Genomic DNA, 20,337 nt, shown 5'->3' with positions numbered 1-20,337 from the left:
TGGCTGTATCCATAAAAGTGCTGTTTTTTCTATATTGTTATGTATTTAGTGGTGTATGGATATAAAATATGTAGGATTATATATCCCAAACAAATGTAAGAATTGGTACTTACTATTGATGTCACATTAATAACATACTTTGAGCTACCCTATGCTAATAAAATACAGAAAAATCAATTTTAAGAATTCTATAGAAAAAAAAAAAAACTTAGAATTTTTAACCACTTCCAGCCCAAGGACGTCATATGACGTCCTGGACTTTCAGTGGGGATATCTGAAAAATGCCTGCAGCCACAGGCATCATTCAGATATCCATCTCTTCAGCCGGCGAATCCCTGCACCATAAGAATGATCATAGCGGCGGTTCCGCCGCTTGATCGTTCTTATAGGCGGCGGGAGGGGACGCCCCCCCCCTCCCGCCGCCATCCGGTGCTTCTCCGGGCTCTCCTTTGCCATCGGAGACCCGGAGAAACGATCCGCCGGCGTCCGATGGAAACCATAGAGTAGACTGGTGACCAGATGGTCACCAGTCATCTCTATGATCGTCGGAGGCCCGGGCGCGATGTTATGACATCACGCCCGGGTCCTGGAATGTAAACACAGCCGCAATCGCGGCTGAAAGCATTAGATTGGTGAATTTTTCAATGTCAAATGTCAAAAAAAGTGTAAAAATAAAAGAAATTGAGTAAAATAAAAAATAAAATAATAAAAAAAAAATTTTTAAACGCCCCTATCCCCGGTAGCTCGCGCTCAGAAGCGAACACACACGTAAGTCCCGCCCACATATGTAAACGCCGTTCAAACCACACATGTGGGGTATCGCCGCGTGCATTAGAGCGCCAGCAACAATTCTAGCACTAGACCTACTCTGTAACTCTAAATTTGTAACTTGTAAAAAAAAAATAAGCAACGCCTATGGAGATTTTTAAGTACTGACGTTTGGCGCCATTCCATGAGTGTGCGCAATTTTTAAAGCGTGACATGTTAGGTATCTATTTACTCGGCGTAACTTCATCTTTCACATTTCACAAAAAAATTGGGCTAACTTATTGTTTTGTTATTTTTTAATTCACAAAACCGTTTTTTTCCCCAAAAAAAGGCGTTTGAAAAATTATTGCGCAAATACTGTGCGAGATAAAAAGTTGCTATGGCCGGCATTTTATTCCCTAGGGTGTCTGCTAAAAAAACATATATAGTGTTTGAGGGTTCTGAGTAATTTTCTAACCAAAAAAATGATGATTTATGCATGTAGGAGAGAAGTGCCAAAATAGGCCCGGTATGGAAGTGGTTAAATACATTTTATTCATTTTTTTTTATTATTGTCATCAGTACTAATATCTTAGTAAAATTACAGGTGATAGCATTTAAACAAATTTATAATTTTAAGTCAATCTTGAGGCAAGTCCAAATGTTTTGCTTCACCATACATACACCACTTTAGATAATCTGCTTTTTTTTTACTTATCTCAAACCTTCCAGGAGAAAATCTTCTTTGAAGTGTGGGTTCTTTCACCACATGGCTCCAGTAACTTATCTACCCAAGCAGTACAGAGTCTGTAATCATTTAGGTGCACCCCGCAGAACTAATGTGGGAGTTGGTGTTGTGGAGAGCGATCTTCTAGCACTCAGATAACCAGCTAGGGGTGACAGTTCTTCTCAACAGGAAATGTCTCTACTAGTACAGTTGTGCGGCACCACAGCAAAAAGCCCAGGCCAGTGCGGCCGCATATATGTGTTCTGTCGGCATGAAGGCGTTAAAAATGAATACATATTTATTTTATCTTAACAGCAGGGTTGTCTTAAAGCCCAAAAATTGTTGTATTAGCATGGCATGGGATTAGATGGGGGCTAATGCAATTTCAATTATGCTTCTTCTAAACCTACCAATATGTACAGTTGTTATTAACGTGCAATATACTAAAGTGCGTTTGATGTGTACAGTTTATGTTCTGGTTTTTTTTTGGTAGCATTATCACTTTAAATATGGGCTACATGTACAGAACAGGCCAGCTGATATCCCCTATGGAGCTAAAATGAAAATACTGCCATGTCCATAGGAGTTAATCAAATGTAGCTCTTTAGAAATAATTTCTGTTTAGTATGACTGGAGCTTTCCAGCTGTGTAAATTACTATTGATTTAATATTGCACTTTAGAACAGAGTCACCGCCTATGTAATTCCCCGAATGTGATTACAGTAAAATAACAGCATGCTCAGTCTTGTTGTTGAATAAGGAATAGTGGAATCGAGAGCTTTTTCCCTGTAAGATGGACACTATTTACAGCTTAGAGTAGTAATGGAATGGCATCCACTTTACCAGTACTGCCATTTACTGAGCAGTTCTTCATCTTCTTTGTGGAATACGTTTTTCACTGTAATTCTCCGCGCTATTCCTTTTCCTTTTTTTTTTTTACTGTACACATTCTACCTCTGCAGCAACACAGGGCTCTTTATAAAGTGTACCTATCTTGTTAGCAAAACCAGTTGAGTCTTTGTGAATAGACTCAACTGGAATATATATATATTTTTTTTTTATAAAGAAATAAAAAAAAGTGGAGTTGCCATCTGGGGCCCTGTGGCCTCCGGGCCCCTGGGGACCTCCGACCCCCCTAAAAAAAAAAAAAATTTTTAAAGGGGGTTGCCATCCGGTCCCCTTACAGGTGTACTACCTGTACCCCTCTGATGGCGGCCCTGGGCCCGTGCATTGTGGGTGCACGGGCATCGCCCCCCTAGCACTCTCTGTGTCCTCCCTATCCATGCGCTTGGCCCCTTTCAGGATGCCCGGTGCATAAATTCCTATGGCGGAGATGGGGTGGGTGTGTTTTTTGAAGCATATGATTAGAGCCAGAAGCTCTATTAGGCTTCAAAAACGGGTGGACTTGGGGCACACTGCGTCCCAATCCCACCCAGTTGTGTGATGATAGCAAATACATTTTCGCCATTTTCACACAAAATCTTCTCCCCCGCCTATCAGGAAGCAAGTATGAGACCAGTTTCCTGATTGCCCAAAACATAAGGTGATCCTATTGGATGCCTGATGTGGAGTCACGGAGGAAGCCGCTGGAGTCAGAGAGGAAGCCAGCCAGGCCGGACCACGCACCCGCTAGCCTGGAACCGCTACCCGGACCCTGCACCCACTAGCCTGGAACAGCTCCCCTGACCCCGCATCCACTAGCCTGGAGCCGCTACCCGGACCCTGCACCCACTAGCCTGAAATCGCTGCCTGGACCCTGCACCCACTAGCCTGGAGCCGCTGCCTGGACCCCACACCTGCTAGCCTGAAAACCGCTGCCCGGACCCCACACCCAGCTAGCCTGGAATCGCTGCCTGGCCCCCGCATACGCCAGCCTGAAACCGCTGCCCGCACCCTGCCATGCTGGATGACACCCCCCTCTATATGAATATATCTATCCAGGTAAGTACCAGACCAACTGGCAGACGCGCACAGGGGGTTATTATTGCAGCACCCCCTAACAAAAAAAAAACACCAGCCGCCACTGCAGTACTCCATAGCATTCAGGAGGTTCCTTGTCTGAGAGAGTTAAGGCAGCTATGTGAGTCCATATGACTGAGGAAACCTGGAGGTCTCAGAGGTCTGAGGGAACCCAGGGTGTCAAGAGATCCTAGGCCAGAGTGTAGGCCTGTGCAACAAAAAGCTGGCACTAAAAAGGCTGAGAGAACTTGAAGAGCTGAGAGATCCAGGAAAGCTGGGTGAGCTGAGAGAGGGGCACAAGACCTGCCTAAAGCCAAAGGCCAAGGTTTAACCCTTGTTTAACGTTGTACAACGTTGTTTTGTGCTAATAATATGTTTATATATCATTATAGTATATAGATAATCTATGTTATAATCCAAGGCCCTGATGAAGCGGGTTATCCTACGAAACACGTAGGCCATGTACCCAGATTTTCCAGTTGGGATAACGACACCCTGGATAACTCTACTGTAACTGTTTTTAACTAGTTCTTTCGGATTTTTTTTTTACAATTAATTATATGGTTATTTTTACATCATTTTCTATTGACTTTATTAGACCTTGCAAGGTAAATGTAAAGTCCCACCTTATTTTGTTCTAATATGGTATACAAATAATTATCACATTCCGGTAGCCTCTTCTGCCTCCCCAGAGACCTAACCAAATCTTGGGGGGAGAATCCTTCTGCTAGGTTCAGTTTTCCTGGATGACCGATTTTGTGGCCTCACCCTGAGATAAGCCACTGCTTTGTATGTGCTATGCTCTGGTCTCTTCTGCAGGCATAACCAAGAGCATCAGGTGGATCCAAACATACATATTCATGAAAAAGTAAAAATCTCTTTGGTAATGATACAGTACCTGCATCTCCAACCTCCATCATATTCATACTGAAAAATAAGCCTGTAAGCAGAGAATAATGGGGGCTGCCAGTAATGACCACCTTCTGAAAATGGTGTGTGTATATAAATTGCCATAAGTCCCACGGAGAGGGAACACTGCAGACCACCAAGCTCTGAGGAAAGGGGTACGCCCCCGAAACGCGTCAGCCCTAACAACGGTCATAGATTGAAGCAATTATCGTGTTTTGCAGATGGTGTTGGACTTCTGCTGTATTGTCTTTCAAGGCCTGATTTTATACTCCACTTGTGAGTACAATGATTTATTTTAAACAATTTTAATAAAACTCATATCAGTATCACACTAGGTCGGTGCGCCCTCCGCTCTTTCTTTTTTTCACCTTCTGAAAATGCCATTTTCCTGGCTACTATGCTGACCTTCTACCTTTAGTAATTTGAGTCACTGACCCAGAGAAAAGGAAAGCCAGCGTTAAGCCTGAAGCCTTTATCACCATATGTTTTCAGGGGAGTGACTCAAAGCACTGCTCGAGTCCTGCTACATGTGATTGTTTGGATTTTAGATGTAGAATTAGCATTTGATAAATTTTTCATGCTTTCATTGTCACAGAGTTTGGTAGCCCCGTTGTGTTGACAGGGGAAATGGCAAACAACAGACAGGACAGATGCTATAGCAACGTAAGTCCTCAAACAGATGGCCAGAGCAAGGGATAGACAGTGACCTGGTCAGAGACAGATAGTCTAGACAGAGTCTAGCTTCTAAGATGGTAAATAGCAATAAATGACAATAGCAGTAAGGTAACAGGCCAATGATCAGTATAAGCACAGACACACTGGATATAAGCACAATCCAAACAATACACATAAAAGATTTAATACGGTTAGACAGAAGTCAGAGACAGACAAAACTCACACCGGTGCACGAGAAAACAGATCAGAAAAAGCTAAATCCCCAATGTTCTATCCAAAGCGGAGTTCCGTCCCCCCTTCCAAAAATTAAAAGCCAGCAGCTACATGTACTCTAGCTTCTGACTTTTAATATTGGGATACTTACCTGTCCTGTTTCCATCACCTGTTGGGTGCTGCCGCCAGGCCCGTCGCTACAAAGCAGGCAAACCAAGCAATTGCTTGGGGCCCCGAGCTGGCGTGGGGCCCCAATCAGGGCCCTTGCCACGCTTTCTATATTCTGCAGCCGCCTGAGCGCTCTATAGAGAGCCTTGAGTCATCACTTCCCCTTCTCTGTAGTGTGTCCGAGCTCCTCTTCCTTCCTCCTGTCAGTCCGGAATCCGGCCACTTACCATGCGGTACAGGAGATTCAGTTTCCTGTTCCCGGCTGGACTGACAGGAAGTGCACACTGAGTACTCACTTCCTTTCAGTTAGGCCGGGAACAGGAAACGAAATCTCATGCCACGCGGTACGGACCTGGTAGGGAGGGGGGGCGTAAAAATAACATAGGGAGGGGGCCCGGGGGGGAGTAAAAAGAACTGGGGGGGGGCTTTGCATGGGGGGGGCGGTTGGGGGCCCTCCATGTCAATTTTGCTTGGGGCCCCCAAATTCCTTCAAACAGCCCTGGCTGCCGCCACAATTGCCAGTCAGGAAACCTGGCAAAAAAGCCTTGAGGCTTTACAGCTGGGCCCCTACTGTGCAAGCACGAAGCGTGCTGCGCTCTCTTAGTGGCCCGGTGGCAGGGAAAGGAGGAAGTAGGTAGCCGGACTTCTGACATACCTTGCCACGACGAGGTCGGGCTGAAGTGGGGACAAGATACCTGTCAAAAACAGGTACCCCCCCCCCCCTCTGAAAGGTGCCAAATGTGGCACCGGAGGGGGGGAGGAGACAGATGAGAGGAAGTTCCACTTTTGGGTGAAACTCCACTTTAACCATTCTTGATTGGGATACAGGTGTGCACTGTAAAGACTTGAGTGGCAGTGCTAAGTAAAGGGCCATACAATATTGGGCAGCATCGGCCGGTTCAATAGAAACCGTTTAGGCAGCCGGCCCGGCAGAAGCAGGATGTTTGGCCAGCTTCTGTCAAGGGCCATGACTGAAAAAAGTCTGCCGATCAGTATCCAATCAGCACTCTCAGCCAATGGCAATGCATTGCTTTGTGCACTGGTCCAAATCATTTGGTGGAGGGGGGGGGGGGGGGGGGATTATGGTGTGGGGTTGTTTTTCCATGATGGTACAATCACGCCTAGGTATAGTCACTTGTCTGGATCTGAAGTACTGATTTATAATGATAAAAGGTACAAGGTTTTTTTCCAGGTAGACATAGGTTAGATAAAATGTAAAAGCTTTTTTTATTTTTTTTTATGTCATTGTGGTATGTCAGGAATTTTCTTCTGTTGCTTTGTAATGTTACTAAGAGGACTGATTTAATGTGAGAAGAGGAAACGGGTTTCCCCATCTAAGCCCAGCTTACTCAGTGTCCTTTGAATGCCTTATCATATCATTCCTGCTCTCTTGTAGCCTTTCACTTTCCAGAATATTATGAATGAATAAACCCATTCAATTTTTTTTTCATAAATAGCAGTACACATTTCAAACACAATGATGCATTTATTTAGAAAATGACTATAAAACTGTTGTATTTACTTAAAAGTCAATAGTGAGAGCTGAACACAAAAGGGTGACATATTTACTGCATTTGTCCACCAAGAAATAAGATAAGAACTGAAGTGTTCTGGAGTTTATACATTGTTGGTGGGAAAAGATATTAAATGACAAGATAATTTATGAGCTTTTAGGACTACAAAGTCTAGTTCCAAGGATAAGAAGAATCTTGGAAGACGAGCAAGAGTACAATTTTATCCAATTATTTTTCTTATGATATTACATACACTCCGGGGTGTACAGAGTAAGAGGATGTTGAACAAGATGTCCAAAAGATGAAAATATAATAGTTTCTCTTCTAACCGTCCATCCATCAAAGACCATAAGTGAACTATGTGCTTTCTTTTTAGAAACTTTCTTTGTGTTTCCTAATGGTCACTTAGATTTAATAGGTTCCTGCCATTGTTCACCCATCAGACAGAAGTTTCAGCTCTAAGAAGTTAGTGTGTCTACCAGTATCAAGGGATTTTCTAGCCCCCAAACATCATACACTTTATCTCAAAATGACTGCAGTGGGTGTTGGAGTTGGCAGATACTCAAGAGCTTCACAATCATCAGTAAAGAAGACCAAGTCCTGAAAACGAGGAAAAGAAAAGATAAGAAACTTTAATGGCAAACAGTACATTTTGACAACCCATGCCTGCCCCCTGCAAACTAGGCGGTCGCCTAAGGCCTCGCATTTACAGGGGCCTCACGGCCACCTAACTTAGCTGCTGCTGCTGTGCTCAGGCAGTGTTAAGAGCCCTGACTCAGGAGAGGGGCCGACAGCTTCCCTAACAACGAGTGAATATCTGTGACACCACCTCTTGTGACGTCAATGACCCAGCATGCCCTCAGTCAATGACGTCACAAGGGGGTGGGTTCACCAGGTGACATCACCCCGCCACTTAGTTATTAAAAAGCAGGATCTGGGGGCTGCCTTGTTAAAGGGGGCTTCCTGATTCCGATAAGCCCCTTGCCCGCACACCCCCACAACTACCGGGGGCTGACTCATGCGCAGCGGGGATCTTTGGCTAAAGGGCCGGCAGCCGCTAAACCTTGCCGGACAGAAGTCTCCCGCGCATGCGTGGGAGTGAGGTCATCGCCGCTCCAGCCAATCACAGCGCTGGAGTGGCGATTCCCGCAAGACACGCCGAGGCAAGATGTCATCTCCCTTGGCGTGGACCAGGTAAGTTCCCCTAACCTTGTTCCAAGGTAAGTATTTCATAATGAGCTAGTATGCGGTGCATACTAGCTCATTATGGCTTTTGCTTTTCAGATATAAAAAAAAACAGCAGGGGCTTTACTACCGCTTTAAATGAATGCATTTTCAGCACTTTACTGTGGCTTTATGTCTTCACAATACTTCCCATGACATTTCACATAATAGCAGATGTTTCCTCGCACAGTGCCACTAGCATGAATTTTCATCTTGCAGCAATGATTTCAGTGAAGAGCACACGTACATACATTTTAGCCATCTTCCTCTCCTACCTTCCTCTCCTCGGGAGCACCACAGAACTGGAACCACCTCCCCAGGTATACTAAGGTATACCTAGGACTGAAGGTCAGGGGGCAAGGTCCTTCCATTAGTATACTGCCTTCTCTTCCCAATGCCCCATCCATAGTTTTGCCCAGCTGGGCACACTCCCTGATGACTCCTATTTCCAGGTTTCACTGTCACTCACATTTAGGAGACTCTGTCCAGGCCCCCCACGGTCTTATGCACCACTCTACAGGAACTGCAGAAGAAGGTCAGGGGTAAACAAGGCGACTACAGCTAGTTCTTACAAGATCTGTGCCACTTCCCCTGTGAATTCAGCCCTGTGCGGGTCTCTTTAGATCAGCTCAGCACATGATAACATCTTTGCAGCTCTTAAGTGTCCTTTTCCCATATCCCTTACTCACCGGGCCCCACCCACAGCTGGCATTTATATGGGCAAAAGCTCCACCCACTGCATCACTACAGGAGGGGGTTCTTAAAAAGAGGATCTAACATCTGCTTATAACTTTCCCCCTTACCATGCCATAATGGCAATAAAGCCATCTAGTGGCAGAAAAACCAACTGCACCTGCCAACAAGTATAGCACATGTGTGAAGTGTAAGATTCTATTGTGTTAGCTTTTGGCAGAGAACTGGGCCTGACAACTAATGTTTTCAAAATATATATTTTTTCCTCATGTGCATTAAAACTGACATATTAAAGCGGAGGTTCACCCGTACATGACTCTTTTTCCCCTTAGCTTCATGCTCGTTTTGTCTAGGGGAATCGGCTAGTTGCTTTAAAGTGGAAGTAAACCCATCGATTTAACAGTTTCAAAAAGCAGTTACATTTCCGGCATGCCGGGATTGCTAACTGTCACATTGGTTGTGCTCTCAACCAAACTGTCAAACTATCCAATAGCTGGTGTCATAACTGATCACATGTGCAGCATCATGGCAGTTGAAGATTAAACATAGGCCAAGATGGCAGCTTCCTTGCCTGAAAATGATAGGTGGGTTTACTTACACTTTAAGATATGAGCAGTACTTACCGTTTACGAGATGCATCTTCTCCGCCGCTTCCGGGTATGGGCTGCGGGACTGGGCGTTCCTATTTTGATTGACAGTCTTCCGAGAGGCTTCTGACGGTCGCATCCATCGCGTCACGCTTTTCCGAAAGAAGACGAACGTCGGTGCGCAGGCGCAGTATAGAGCCCCACCGACGTTCGGCTTCTTTCGGCTACTAGTGACGCGATGGATGCGACCGTCGGAAGCCTCTCGGAAGACTGTCAATCAAGAAGGAACGCCCGCTCCCGAAGACCCATACCCGGAAGCGACGGAGAAGATGCATCTCGAAAACGGGTAAGTACGGCTCATATTTTAAAACAAATAGCCGATTCCCCTAGACAAAACGAGCATCCATCTAAGGGGAAAAGATAAAAAAAAAACATCATTGGGTGAACTCCCGCTTTAATCACCCTTTCACATGCAAGATAGCATACTCCCAAATATCTCCATACATATTTAGTGCCTCTTTGGCAAAAACAAAGGGCCAGATCCACATAGATCGGCACCGGCGCAGCGTATCTAAGATACGCTACGCCGCAGTAACTTACTTGGCTTTGTTTCAAATCCACAACGAATTTGCGCCGTAAGTTACGGCGGCGCAGTGTATCTTTGACGGCGGAATTCAAATCGGCGATTAGGGGGTGTGATCCATTTAAATGAAGCGCGTCCCCGCGCCGAATGAACTGCGCATGCTCCGTTTCGAAATTTCCCGCTGTGCATTGCGCGAAATAACGTCGCAACAACGTAATTTTTTTAACTTAGACGTGAATTACGTCTATCCCTATTCACGGACGACTTACGCAAAAAAAAAATATTCAAATTTCGATGCAGGAACGACGGCCATACTTAACATGGCAAGTCTATCTATACGCCGCAAAATACCAGCTTTAACTATACGCCGGAAAAAGCCGACTAGAGACGACGGATCGAACCCAGATGCCGTCGTATCTTGGTTTGAGGATTCAAACGAAAGATACGACGCGGGAAATTTGAAAGTACGCCGGCGTATCAGTAGATACGCCGGGGTACTCTCACTGTGGATCTGGCCCAAAGTGTGGGGGAGTGGGAGGAGCTTCAACTCTACCAGAACGTTTCAATGCTCTGGTGATTTAGAGTGGCCTGGCTATTTCATTTTTGAAGAACTTCCTCTTTATGAAAGCTGGCATTGGCTACAGAATGTGCAGCTGGTCTTATTAGCCAATCAAATTTCCAAATCCCAGCTTTAGTAAAATCAATAAGCATTTCATTTTTTTATTATTTAATTAGTAGAAACCTACTCTTTTACAAGCTGTATTCATAATATTGTACAGATTTCTTGCTTTCTTCATTAAAGCCTTCACCCTTGGTAGTCTTCCACAGTTTGGAGCTGAGACAAAGTCGCGCAGTTTTGTCATTACACAGGAATTCTGAAACAAGAGCATTTTACAATAAAATGGAGTAAATTCATAGATACTTTACTGCTAAGCCTCTCCATCCAAACTATCAAACACTTCATGGTAATAAAATATATTTTTATTTTAGTCACAGAAATTTGAAATACAGTAATACCTCGGTTCACGAACGCTTCTGTTCACGAACAACTCGGTTCACGAACAGAAAAGTTCATAAAAATATGCTCCGGTTCACGAACTCCGCCTCGGTTCACGAACAGGAGCCACGGACATTTTAATGCTATTTCCAGGCTGTCACATGGTCGTGACTTTCTGTAGGAAGACCGTGGAGAGAAGAAGACACACAGAAAGAAGTGCTGTGAGTACTCTGCAAACATTTTAAGTGATTTTTGAATTTTTGGTGTGCTTTTTAGCACATACAGTACTGTACTGTACTACAGTACTGTCTTTGCTATATTGTACAGTTCACTGGACACCCAATATGGCTCCCAAGAAGCATAGTGGAAAGAAGAAAGTGCGGAGCAGCAATGAAGGTGACAAGAACAGCAATGCAGGTGACAATGTGCAAAGTGGAAATGCAAGTGACAATGTGCAAAGTGGAAATGCAAGTGACAATGTGCAAAGTGGAAATGCAAGTGACAAGAATGTGCAGCGCAAGCATGGTGGCAAAAATAAAGTGCAGAGCAGTAGTAAAGGTGACAGCAAGGTTGTGAAGAAAATATACATTACTATGATGTACTAATGTGTATTGTAATTTGTTTCATATTTTTGTGCTTCAAAAACCCCCAAAAAAAGGTCAGCACGGATTAACCGGATTTACATTGAACCCTATGGGAAAATGTGCCTCGGTTCGCGACCAATTCGGTTCGCGACCAGAGTCAGTTCACGAATTAAGTTCGTGAACCGAGGTATCACTGTATTGCATATGGATATTGTGTCATTTTCAATTTAGCCAGTAGGTGGAGCTATTATCTCCTTTTAACAGATTTTACCACACATTGAAAAAAAAAAGCCTGCTGTTTAGGGAGAGCAATAGCTCAAGGTGACATTTACAGTTGTGCTCATAAGTTTTTTTATCAATCAACTGTTTTTACTCTTTTTAAATCATAATCACAACAGAAACTACTCAAATGACCCTGATCAAAAGTTTACATACCCCAGTTCTTAATACCGTGTATTGCCCCCTTTAACATCAATGACAGCTTGAAGTATTTTGTGGATGAGGATCTTTATCTTCTCAGAAGGTAAAGCTGTCCATTCCTCTTGGCAAAAAGCCTCCAGTTCCTGGAAATTCTTGGGCTGTCTTGCATGAACTGCATGTTTGAGATCTCCCCAGAGTGGCTCAATGATATTGAGGTCAGGAGCCTGAGATGACCCCTCCAGAACCTTCACTTTATTCTGCTGTAGCCAATGACAGGTCGACCTGGCCTTGTGTTTTGGGGTCATTGTTGTGCTGGAATGTCCAAGTACGTCCCATGCGCGGCTTCCTGGCTGATGAATGCAAAATGTTCCTCCAGTATTTTTTGATAGCATACTGCATTCATCTTGCCATCAATTTTGACCAAACTTCCTGTGCCTTTGTAGCTCACACATCCCCAAAACATCAGCGATCCACCTCCGTGTTTCACAGTAGGAATGGTGTACTTTTCATCATAGGCCTTATTGACTCCTCTCCAAAATGTAGTGTTTATGGTTGTGGCCAAAAAGCCCAAATTTTGGTCTCATCGCTCCAAATGACTTTGTGCCAGAAGGTTTGAGGCTTGTCTCTGTGCTGTTTGGCGTATTATAAAATCGGAATATTTTGTGGCATTTGCATAGTAATGTCTTTCTGGATGAATGACAGCACTGGATGAAAGATGCAAGGGTCTGTCATTGACCTTTTATATACACACACACTAATTACAATCAAACAGATCACAGGTGAGGATGGTTACCTTTAATAACATGCACAAAGGGGTTTGAATGGCTATCAGGCCAAAATCACCAGGGTCATTTGGGTAGTTTCTGTTGTGATTATGATTTAAAAAAAAAACAACAAAAAAAACAGTTGATTGATAATAAATAACTTCAGCCAAACACTAACCATGAGTGAAATAAATGTTTTTGTGTTATTCATATTCTCTGAAAAATGGCCAAGAAATCATAAATTCTGTCAGGGTGTATAAACTCATGAGCACAACAGTACATATAAAGTAGAACTAAAAATCATTCTTTTTTAGAGGACCAAAGTTTCTGTGAGGGTGATCCTACCTTAAAAAGAGAAGTTTACTTGTTCTTAAAATCCTTTGGCACACTTTAAATGCATATTTGTAAAATTGTACATATACTGTATATATCTTTTTTTCCTCTAGAACACAATCTCATTCCAGAGCTGGATTCAGTGCTGGAGCCAAAATATGACAAAGCCCAAATTGAGTGGAAAGTTGTACGGAACATGATACCTCCCTTATTTCTCCAAAATGTGCATAAGATTTAAATCTCATGTCCGTGCTAAGCATTTATCATTGCGTGAACCAGGAAGTGCCGGTAAATGTCTTTCCCAGGTTCACGCCGACAGGGAGAGACGATCGGCGGCTCTCCCTGTCGGGGGGGGGGGGGGGGATCTGTGCTGATTATCAGCACATTGATTATCAGCACAGCCCCCATCAAAAGGTGCCAATCAGTGCCCAACACCTGCCAGCCTGAACACATAATAAACGCCTGTCAGTGCCCACAACTGTGCCAATCAGTTGTTTTGTTACATCTATATGTTTTTGACAAACATATTTGCTATATGTATATTATTTCATTGACCATCTGTCTTACCCTTATTTCTCTAGATACATTGTAGTTAGTTCTAAGCTCTTGAGGAAGCTCAAATGCGAGCGAAACATGTCGAGTGAACTACAACTACGAGTCGTTTCACATTGTTGAAGTTCGTTTATTTAAAGACTTCAGTTGGTTCTTTATTTATTTACATTTGTATGTAATAATGAATAATTTTTTTTTCTATTTTTCTAAAATTGGTGTCTTGTTACACTTCATTACCACCGCTTCATAGTCCCAGGGTTCCTAGGTACCCATTCCCTCCTTTTTGTATTCGCATACATGGGATGAGGTGCTCGTATTTTGAGTGTCTGTATATCCACAAAATATCATATGTGCCAATCAGTGCCCCCAACAGTGCCAATCAGTGCATAAAAAATGCAAATCAGTGCCACTCAGTAATGCCTGTCAGTAGCTTCTCATCAGTGCTGCCTATCTAATGCCACCTATCAGTGTCCATCAGTGCCGCCTATCAGTGCCAATCAGTTTTTTATTCTTAAATTGACAGTCTTTTTTACTAGTAAAAAAATAAAAATAAAATCTTAATTAAAATGCCATAAATTATCCCATATTTTGTAGACGCTATAACTTTTGTGCAAACCAATCAATAAACGCTGATTGCGTTTTTTTTTACCAAATAATGTAGAAGAATGCGTATGTTGTTTGTTTTGTTATATATTGTTTGGGGATATTTATTATAGCAAAAATGCTTTTTTTTGATTAGGCTTTTTTTTTTTTTTGATTAGGCTTTTTTTTTTTTTAGAGGTGATCAAATACCACCAAAAGAAAGCTCTATTTGTGAGAAAAAAAGGACGTGAATCTTGTTTGGGAGCCGCGTCGCATGACCGCGCAATTGTCAGTTAGAGGGAAGCAGTGCCGAATCGCAAAAAGTGGCCCGGTCATTTGGCAGCCAAAGTACTTAATGAAGGTACAACATTTAGAAACTCACATGGTTGATGATTAAAACAGGCAAATCCAAGTATGCAGGAATCCGGGGTAAAGGTGTCCATATATATGTCTAGATTGTAAGCTCTAACAAGCAAGGCCCTCTGATCCCTCGTGTATTGAATTGTATTGTGACTGTACTGTCTTCCCTGGTGTAAAGCGCTGTGCAAACTGTTGGCACTATATAAATCCTGTATAATAATAATAATAATAATAATAATAATAATATAGACCATACCTCCTCCTGCCATTGACGGCATCCCTTCCACACTGCGCTCCACGAGCTGTCCAAGCCTCGTTTTCAGATAGCACTACTGCAGGGTAGTCTTCCCGGTCACGTTTGCAGAATGACAACGGTGAGAGCCGGCCAGGGGTGGACTGACAACTCATGGGGCAATAGAAGACTATAGGGCCCCTGTGCTTACAGATGGCCACCACGCCAGGAGGCACTGCAGAGGCGGGGCAGCTAAAATCTCGGGATTTTCACATCAGAAGCATGTTGGTTTCAGACATATCAGGGACAGATGTAAAAAAAACATATTTTTACATACTGTCCCTGGTTTTACTGAGCCTGGCAACCCTGATGGGGCCCTCTAGTGACATGGGGCCCTCGGGCAGTGCCCGAGTAACTCAATGGTCAGTCCGCCCCTGGAGCCGGCGGTGAGGAGGACGGTCTATGTGGACAGCTTTACCCCGGATCCCTGCATACTTAGATGTGCCTGTTTTAATCATCAACCATGTGAATTGCTAAATGTTGTACCTCCATTAAATGTAACCATATTGCTACACTAAGGCTGCATTCACACCTAGACATTGTCAGCTATGGCCGAACGCCGCCTGAAAAAAAGGTCCGGGACTTGTTTTGGGCTTCAGGCGTTTCGGCGTGGAGATGTGAACCATCTCCATAGCCGACAATGTAAACTCACCCCTCCAGCGTATCAGGGGCTGCTGCGGCGTCGCACTACAGGCGTATATACGCCTAGGTGTGAATGGGCACTTAGAGGCGCCTCTCTTCTCTTTTATACTCAGGAGCTTCTGCTGGATTTTGCTTCTAATCCTCTTGTGGAGGCTTCCATTTGTGGATGGGCATTTTATAGTTACACAACTTGTACACATCACATTGCTATAATCTTTTTAGATGGACTATAAACTGAAGGTCTTAATGGTTGTGGAACAAATCATTTGAGTTCCCATTATTTCTTATGGAGAAATTCGCTTTGATATACAAGTGCTTTGGATTACAAGCATGTTTCCGGAACGAACTATGCTTGCAATCCAAGGTTTTACTGTACTACACCCTAGTCATAGGTGTGCGCACAGGGTGTGCCAGGTGTGCCCGGGCACACCCTAATGACCCTGTGCTGGGCAGATTCCCCCTGCTACTTGGCTGCAGATAAAGGAACTGGGCAATCTCTTTCCTCCTTTTCTTTCTCTGTCTCAAAAGCGAGACATCAGGGGTCTGTTTAGACCCCTAATATTTCACCTAGGCCACCATGGGGCTCCAAAAAAATGTAAAAAAATATATAATATTGTAAAAAAAACTGAATATATTGTAAAAAAAAATTATAAAATTGTGAAAAAGTAATAATAAAAAAATATAAAAAATAAACTGACACCAGTCTCTACCCTTTCCACATCGTCCACTGCTATACCGACACTGTCCATTGCCATATTGCTTTGGGGTGCACACCCTAATGCAATAGGCTGCGCACACCTATGACCCTAGTCATGATGAGTAATTCTAATCTAACAACTAAAATATATTCATAAAAAAATGAGACAAAACATTAGGTGGCCAGTTGCAAATATGGTATCTAAAAATATATATATATATGAAATGAGTACTCACATGGATGTCCAGGTACAGAGTTGGAAGAGAATCCTTGCATGGTCCCTGTAACAGACAATAGCTGTTAGAAATGAAGTCTTGTGTTACTCCAATGTGCCCACATTACCCGCCAGTTACTTACAGCGGGTACAAACTTCTGCAGCGTTTTGTACGATTGCGTGATCTCTTTGCTCAGGGCGACCACTCTGGAGTAGCACGTTGGGGGCGCAGAGTATGTGAACAGAAACAATATATTAAGTGCTAAGAAACTCAGAAAAAGCTTCATTACTGTTTGCAGTATGTCAGCAGAGGGCTGCTAATGGCTCTTGCTGCGGTTTGTAAATCAATGGACACAGAGACAGGCAGTCAACACCAATTTATACAGACAGCTGAATCGAGGGGAGAGAAAAAAACACAGGGAAAAAAAAAAAAAAAAAGATTCTAGGCGGAATGCCAAGAGTTGAGATGAATATTTACATTGAAGCCATGTCAGGAACAAGTTTCCTGCATTTCCAAAAAGTAGATTGAAATACAATTACCAAAAACACGCATGCACAGAAGAAATTCTGTGGACACATCTGTAAATAATAAATTGGGCTTCTTTCCGTCCAGGTTTATTGGAGGTGAATTATTAAAATTGAAGCAAAGAGATGTAGCTTTTTCCTTTTGCTTTTTTTATTTATTTTTTACCCCTTACTGGATGAAAAATGATTGCTATATTCTGGTTAAAGGGAAACCAAAATAGTTACTGAACAATTTAAAGCGGTTGTAAACTGCTGCACGTTTTTTTTTTTTTTACCTGCAAGGCAAAGGCATAATGTTCTAGTATGCATTGCATATGTGAAACTTAAAGGGGAGGTTCACCCTAAAAACGACTTTCCCTTATTACACTGCCCCCCCCCCCCCCACATTACAATACGATTATGCCTATTAGTTTTTTTTTTGATGCTGTACATACCTTCGTACAGCATATTCACCCGTGGCTTCCGGGTTGCGAGTCCCGCGGGAGTGGGCGTTCCTAACATGGTGGTGATTGACGTTTTGACAAAAAACGAGCTCCCCCCCGTCGCGTAAGCCGCGTCACGATTGGCGAAAGGAGCCGAACGGCAATGCGCAGGCGCAGTATAGCGCCGACTCGCCGTTCGGCTCCTTTCGCCAATCGTGACGCGGCTTACGCGACGGGGGGGAGCTCGTTTTTTGTCAAAACGTCAATCACCACCATGTTAGGAACGCCCACTCCCGCGGGACTCGCAACCCGGAAGCCACGGGTGAATATGCTGTACGAAGGTACGCCCACTCCCGCGGGACTCGCAACCCGGAAGCCACGGGTGAATAGCTGTACGAAGGTATGTACAGCATCAAAAAAAAACTAATAGGCATAATCGTATTGTAATGTGGGGGGCCAGTGTAATAAGGGAAAGTCGTTTTTAGGGTGAACCTCCCCTTTAAAGTGGAGGTTCCCCCTAAAAACACATTTTTAACATTAGAGCCAGCATAGTAAGGGCATATACTTTCGGCAGGGTTTTTTTTTTTTTCCCTCCGTACATACCTTTATATTCTGATTTGGTCCAGGGCTTCCGCGTTCTGATGACTCCGGGACTGGGCGTTCCTATCCCTGCCTCAGGGTTCCGATGACTGCGGGACTGGGCGTTCCTATCCTTCCGTTCGATGATTGACGGCTTGTGAAACAGGTGACCTGTCGCACAACGCGCGTCACCAGATTTCCGGAAATAGCCGAGCTGCGAGTCGGCACTATACGGCACCTGCGCCGTGTAGAGCTGACTGCGCAGGCGCCGTATAGTGCCGACTCGCAGCTCGGCTATTTCCCGACATCTGGTGACGCGCGTTGTGCGACAGGTCACCTGTTTCACAAGCCATCAATCATCGAGTGGAAGGATAGGAACGCCCAGTCCCGCAGTCATCGGAACCCGGAAGCCCTGGACAAAAACAGAATATAAAAGGTATGTACCGAGAAAAAAAAAAGGCCGAAAGTAAATGCCCTTACTATGCTGGCTCTGCTAGATGTAATATTAAATTTTTTTGGGGGGGTAAACCCCCGCTTTAAAAGGGGTTGTAAAGAGAATTTTTTATTTATTTTTTAAAATACCAAACATGTTATACTTACTTCCACTGTGCAGATCGTATTACACAGAGTGGCCCCTATCCACGTCTTCTGGGGTCCCTCGGCGGCTGTCTCTGGTCCTGCCCGCAAGAACTTTCCACCTTCATGAGAGCTCTCATGGTGTGGAGTCCTTGCGGGCGTGTTCCCGTGATACAGCCGGCTGTTATAGCCACTCACTGTATCACTTGGGCCCGCCCCCGGCGCGGTGCGTCATTGGATGTAATTGACAGCAGCGCGAGCCAATGGCTGCGCTGCTTTCACTCCATCCACTCTTGCCAATCAACGACCATGTTCTTTTCAGTCGAAAATATAGTTTACGTAAACATACACCTCAAATGTATAAAAATAGAAAAAATGTATGCAAAAACACAATTTCGTCTGACTCTCCCATCAAATAGGAGCAGCCTTTAGCATTGGTCCTTGGGTGTACCGCAGCAGGTCCGAAAAGGGCATGAACAAAAATGGTCACCGATTGGCTCCAGATAGCTAAGAACGCTGACTGGAGTGCTCTGGCCGGAGTCCGTCCCCCTCTCAGAACACAATAACACTGCAGGGGAGCTTGTGGTGTGTACCAGGCCTAAGATTGAGAACCAAGCAATCAAAGACCGCCAATGGCTTGGCTCTCAGCCTTCATTGAGCAGGAAGCAAGTGATTGTCAGTCATCGACTCTCTTCTCTGCCCCTCCAGCACTCACTGGGCTGTGTGGGGGCGGAAGCTGTAAAGTCGGGGGGCCAGATTCACATAGAGATACAACGGTGTATCTCCTGATACACCGTCGTATGTCTGAGTTGTGCCGGTCGTATCTATGCGACTGATTCATAGAATCAGTTACGCATAGATATCCCTAACTGTGTTACACCGTCGGATCTTAGGCTGCAATTCCAGGCCGGCCGCTAGGTGGCGCTTCCCTATGTTTTACACAACGATTATGCTGATGAGCAGTTACGCCGATTCCGAAACGAACGACCGCCGTTTTTTTTTTTACGTCGTTTGCGTTCGGCTTTTTCCGGGGTATAGTTACCCCTGGGTCTATGAGGCGCAGCCAATGTTAAGTATGGCCGTCGTTCCCGCGTCGAATTTTGAAATTTTTACGTCGTTTGCGTAAGTCGATTCACAAAAGCGCTGGACGCAAGTTACGCTCACCCCGAAACCAATGACGTCCTAGCGACGTCATTGGGAGCAATGCACGCCGGGAAAATTCGCGGACGGCGCATGCGCAGTTAAATCGGCGCGGGAACGCGCCCGATTTAAATACTACACTCCCCCTAGCTGCGGAATTTGAATTCCGCCCGGGGGATTTACGATACGCCGCCGCAAGTTTTGAGGTAAGTGCTTTGTGAATTAACCACTTGCCTTAAAAACTTGCGGCGGCGGATCTTAAATCACATAGGTTAGCGGATCTAAAGATCCGCGTGACCTATGTGAATCTGGCCCGGGATCTTTCCCAAGCCTGGCTTGGCTGAGTGATGTCAGCCGACTTTAGCCTGCTTGTCGGCTAAAACAGGTTACAGGAGTGCAGAATGAACTGTGAAGGAGAAGTATACCCAAAACAGCTTTGCTACACTTCTCCTTTAAAGAGATGCAGGAATGGAAGACAAGTAGTACACAGCAGATGCCTCCATATGACGTCTCCTTGCCTTGGCCAAACTAAACACAGACTTGCGTGACCCCACACTACAAGTGCTGATTAAATGTATTTCTCCAAAGCTGAAGTATGAGAAAACAGAACAGACTGATTGCTGGCACTGCCAGCATTGCACGGGCGGGTCCCACCTGTC

General features: G+C 44.4%; 1 protein-coding gene across 1 annotated transcript; it reads right to left on the bottom strand.

Moving 5' to 3' along the window:
- Positions 1–6,864: 6,864 nt before the first annotated feature.
- Positions 6,865–16,804, bottom strand: CYTL1 (cytokine like 1). The gene is made up of 4 exons (XM_040335412.1): positions 16,580–16,804; positions 16,459–16,503; positions 10,746–10,874; positions 6,865–7,512 (listed from the first exon to the last, which is right to left on the bottom strand). The coding sequence occupies exons 1-4, from the start codon at positions 16,721–16,723 to the stop codon at positions 7,432–7,434; spliced, it is 399 nt and encodes a 132-aa protein (XP_040191346.1). The 5' UTR covers positions 16,724–16,804; the 3' UTR covers positions 6,865–7,431.
- Between the last annotated feature and the right edge of the window lie 3,533 nt (positions 16,805–20,337).

This window comes from Rana temporaria, chromosome 1 (genome assembly GCF_905171775.1).
Source record: "Rana temporaria chromosome 1, aRanTem1.1, whole genome shotgun sequence".
Lineage (NCBI taxonomy): Eukaryota > Metazoa > Chordata > Amphibia > Anura > Ranidae > Rana > Rana temporaria.
Note: the sequence above shows the minus strand (reverse complement) of the source record. Positions and strands in the feature narration are given on the sequence as shown.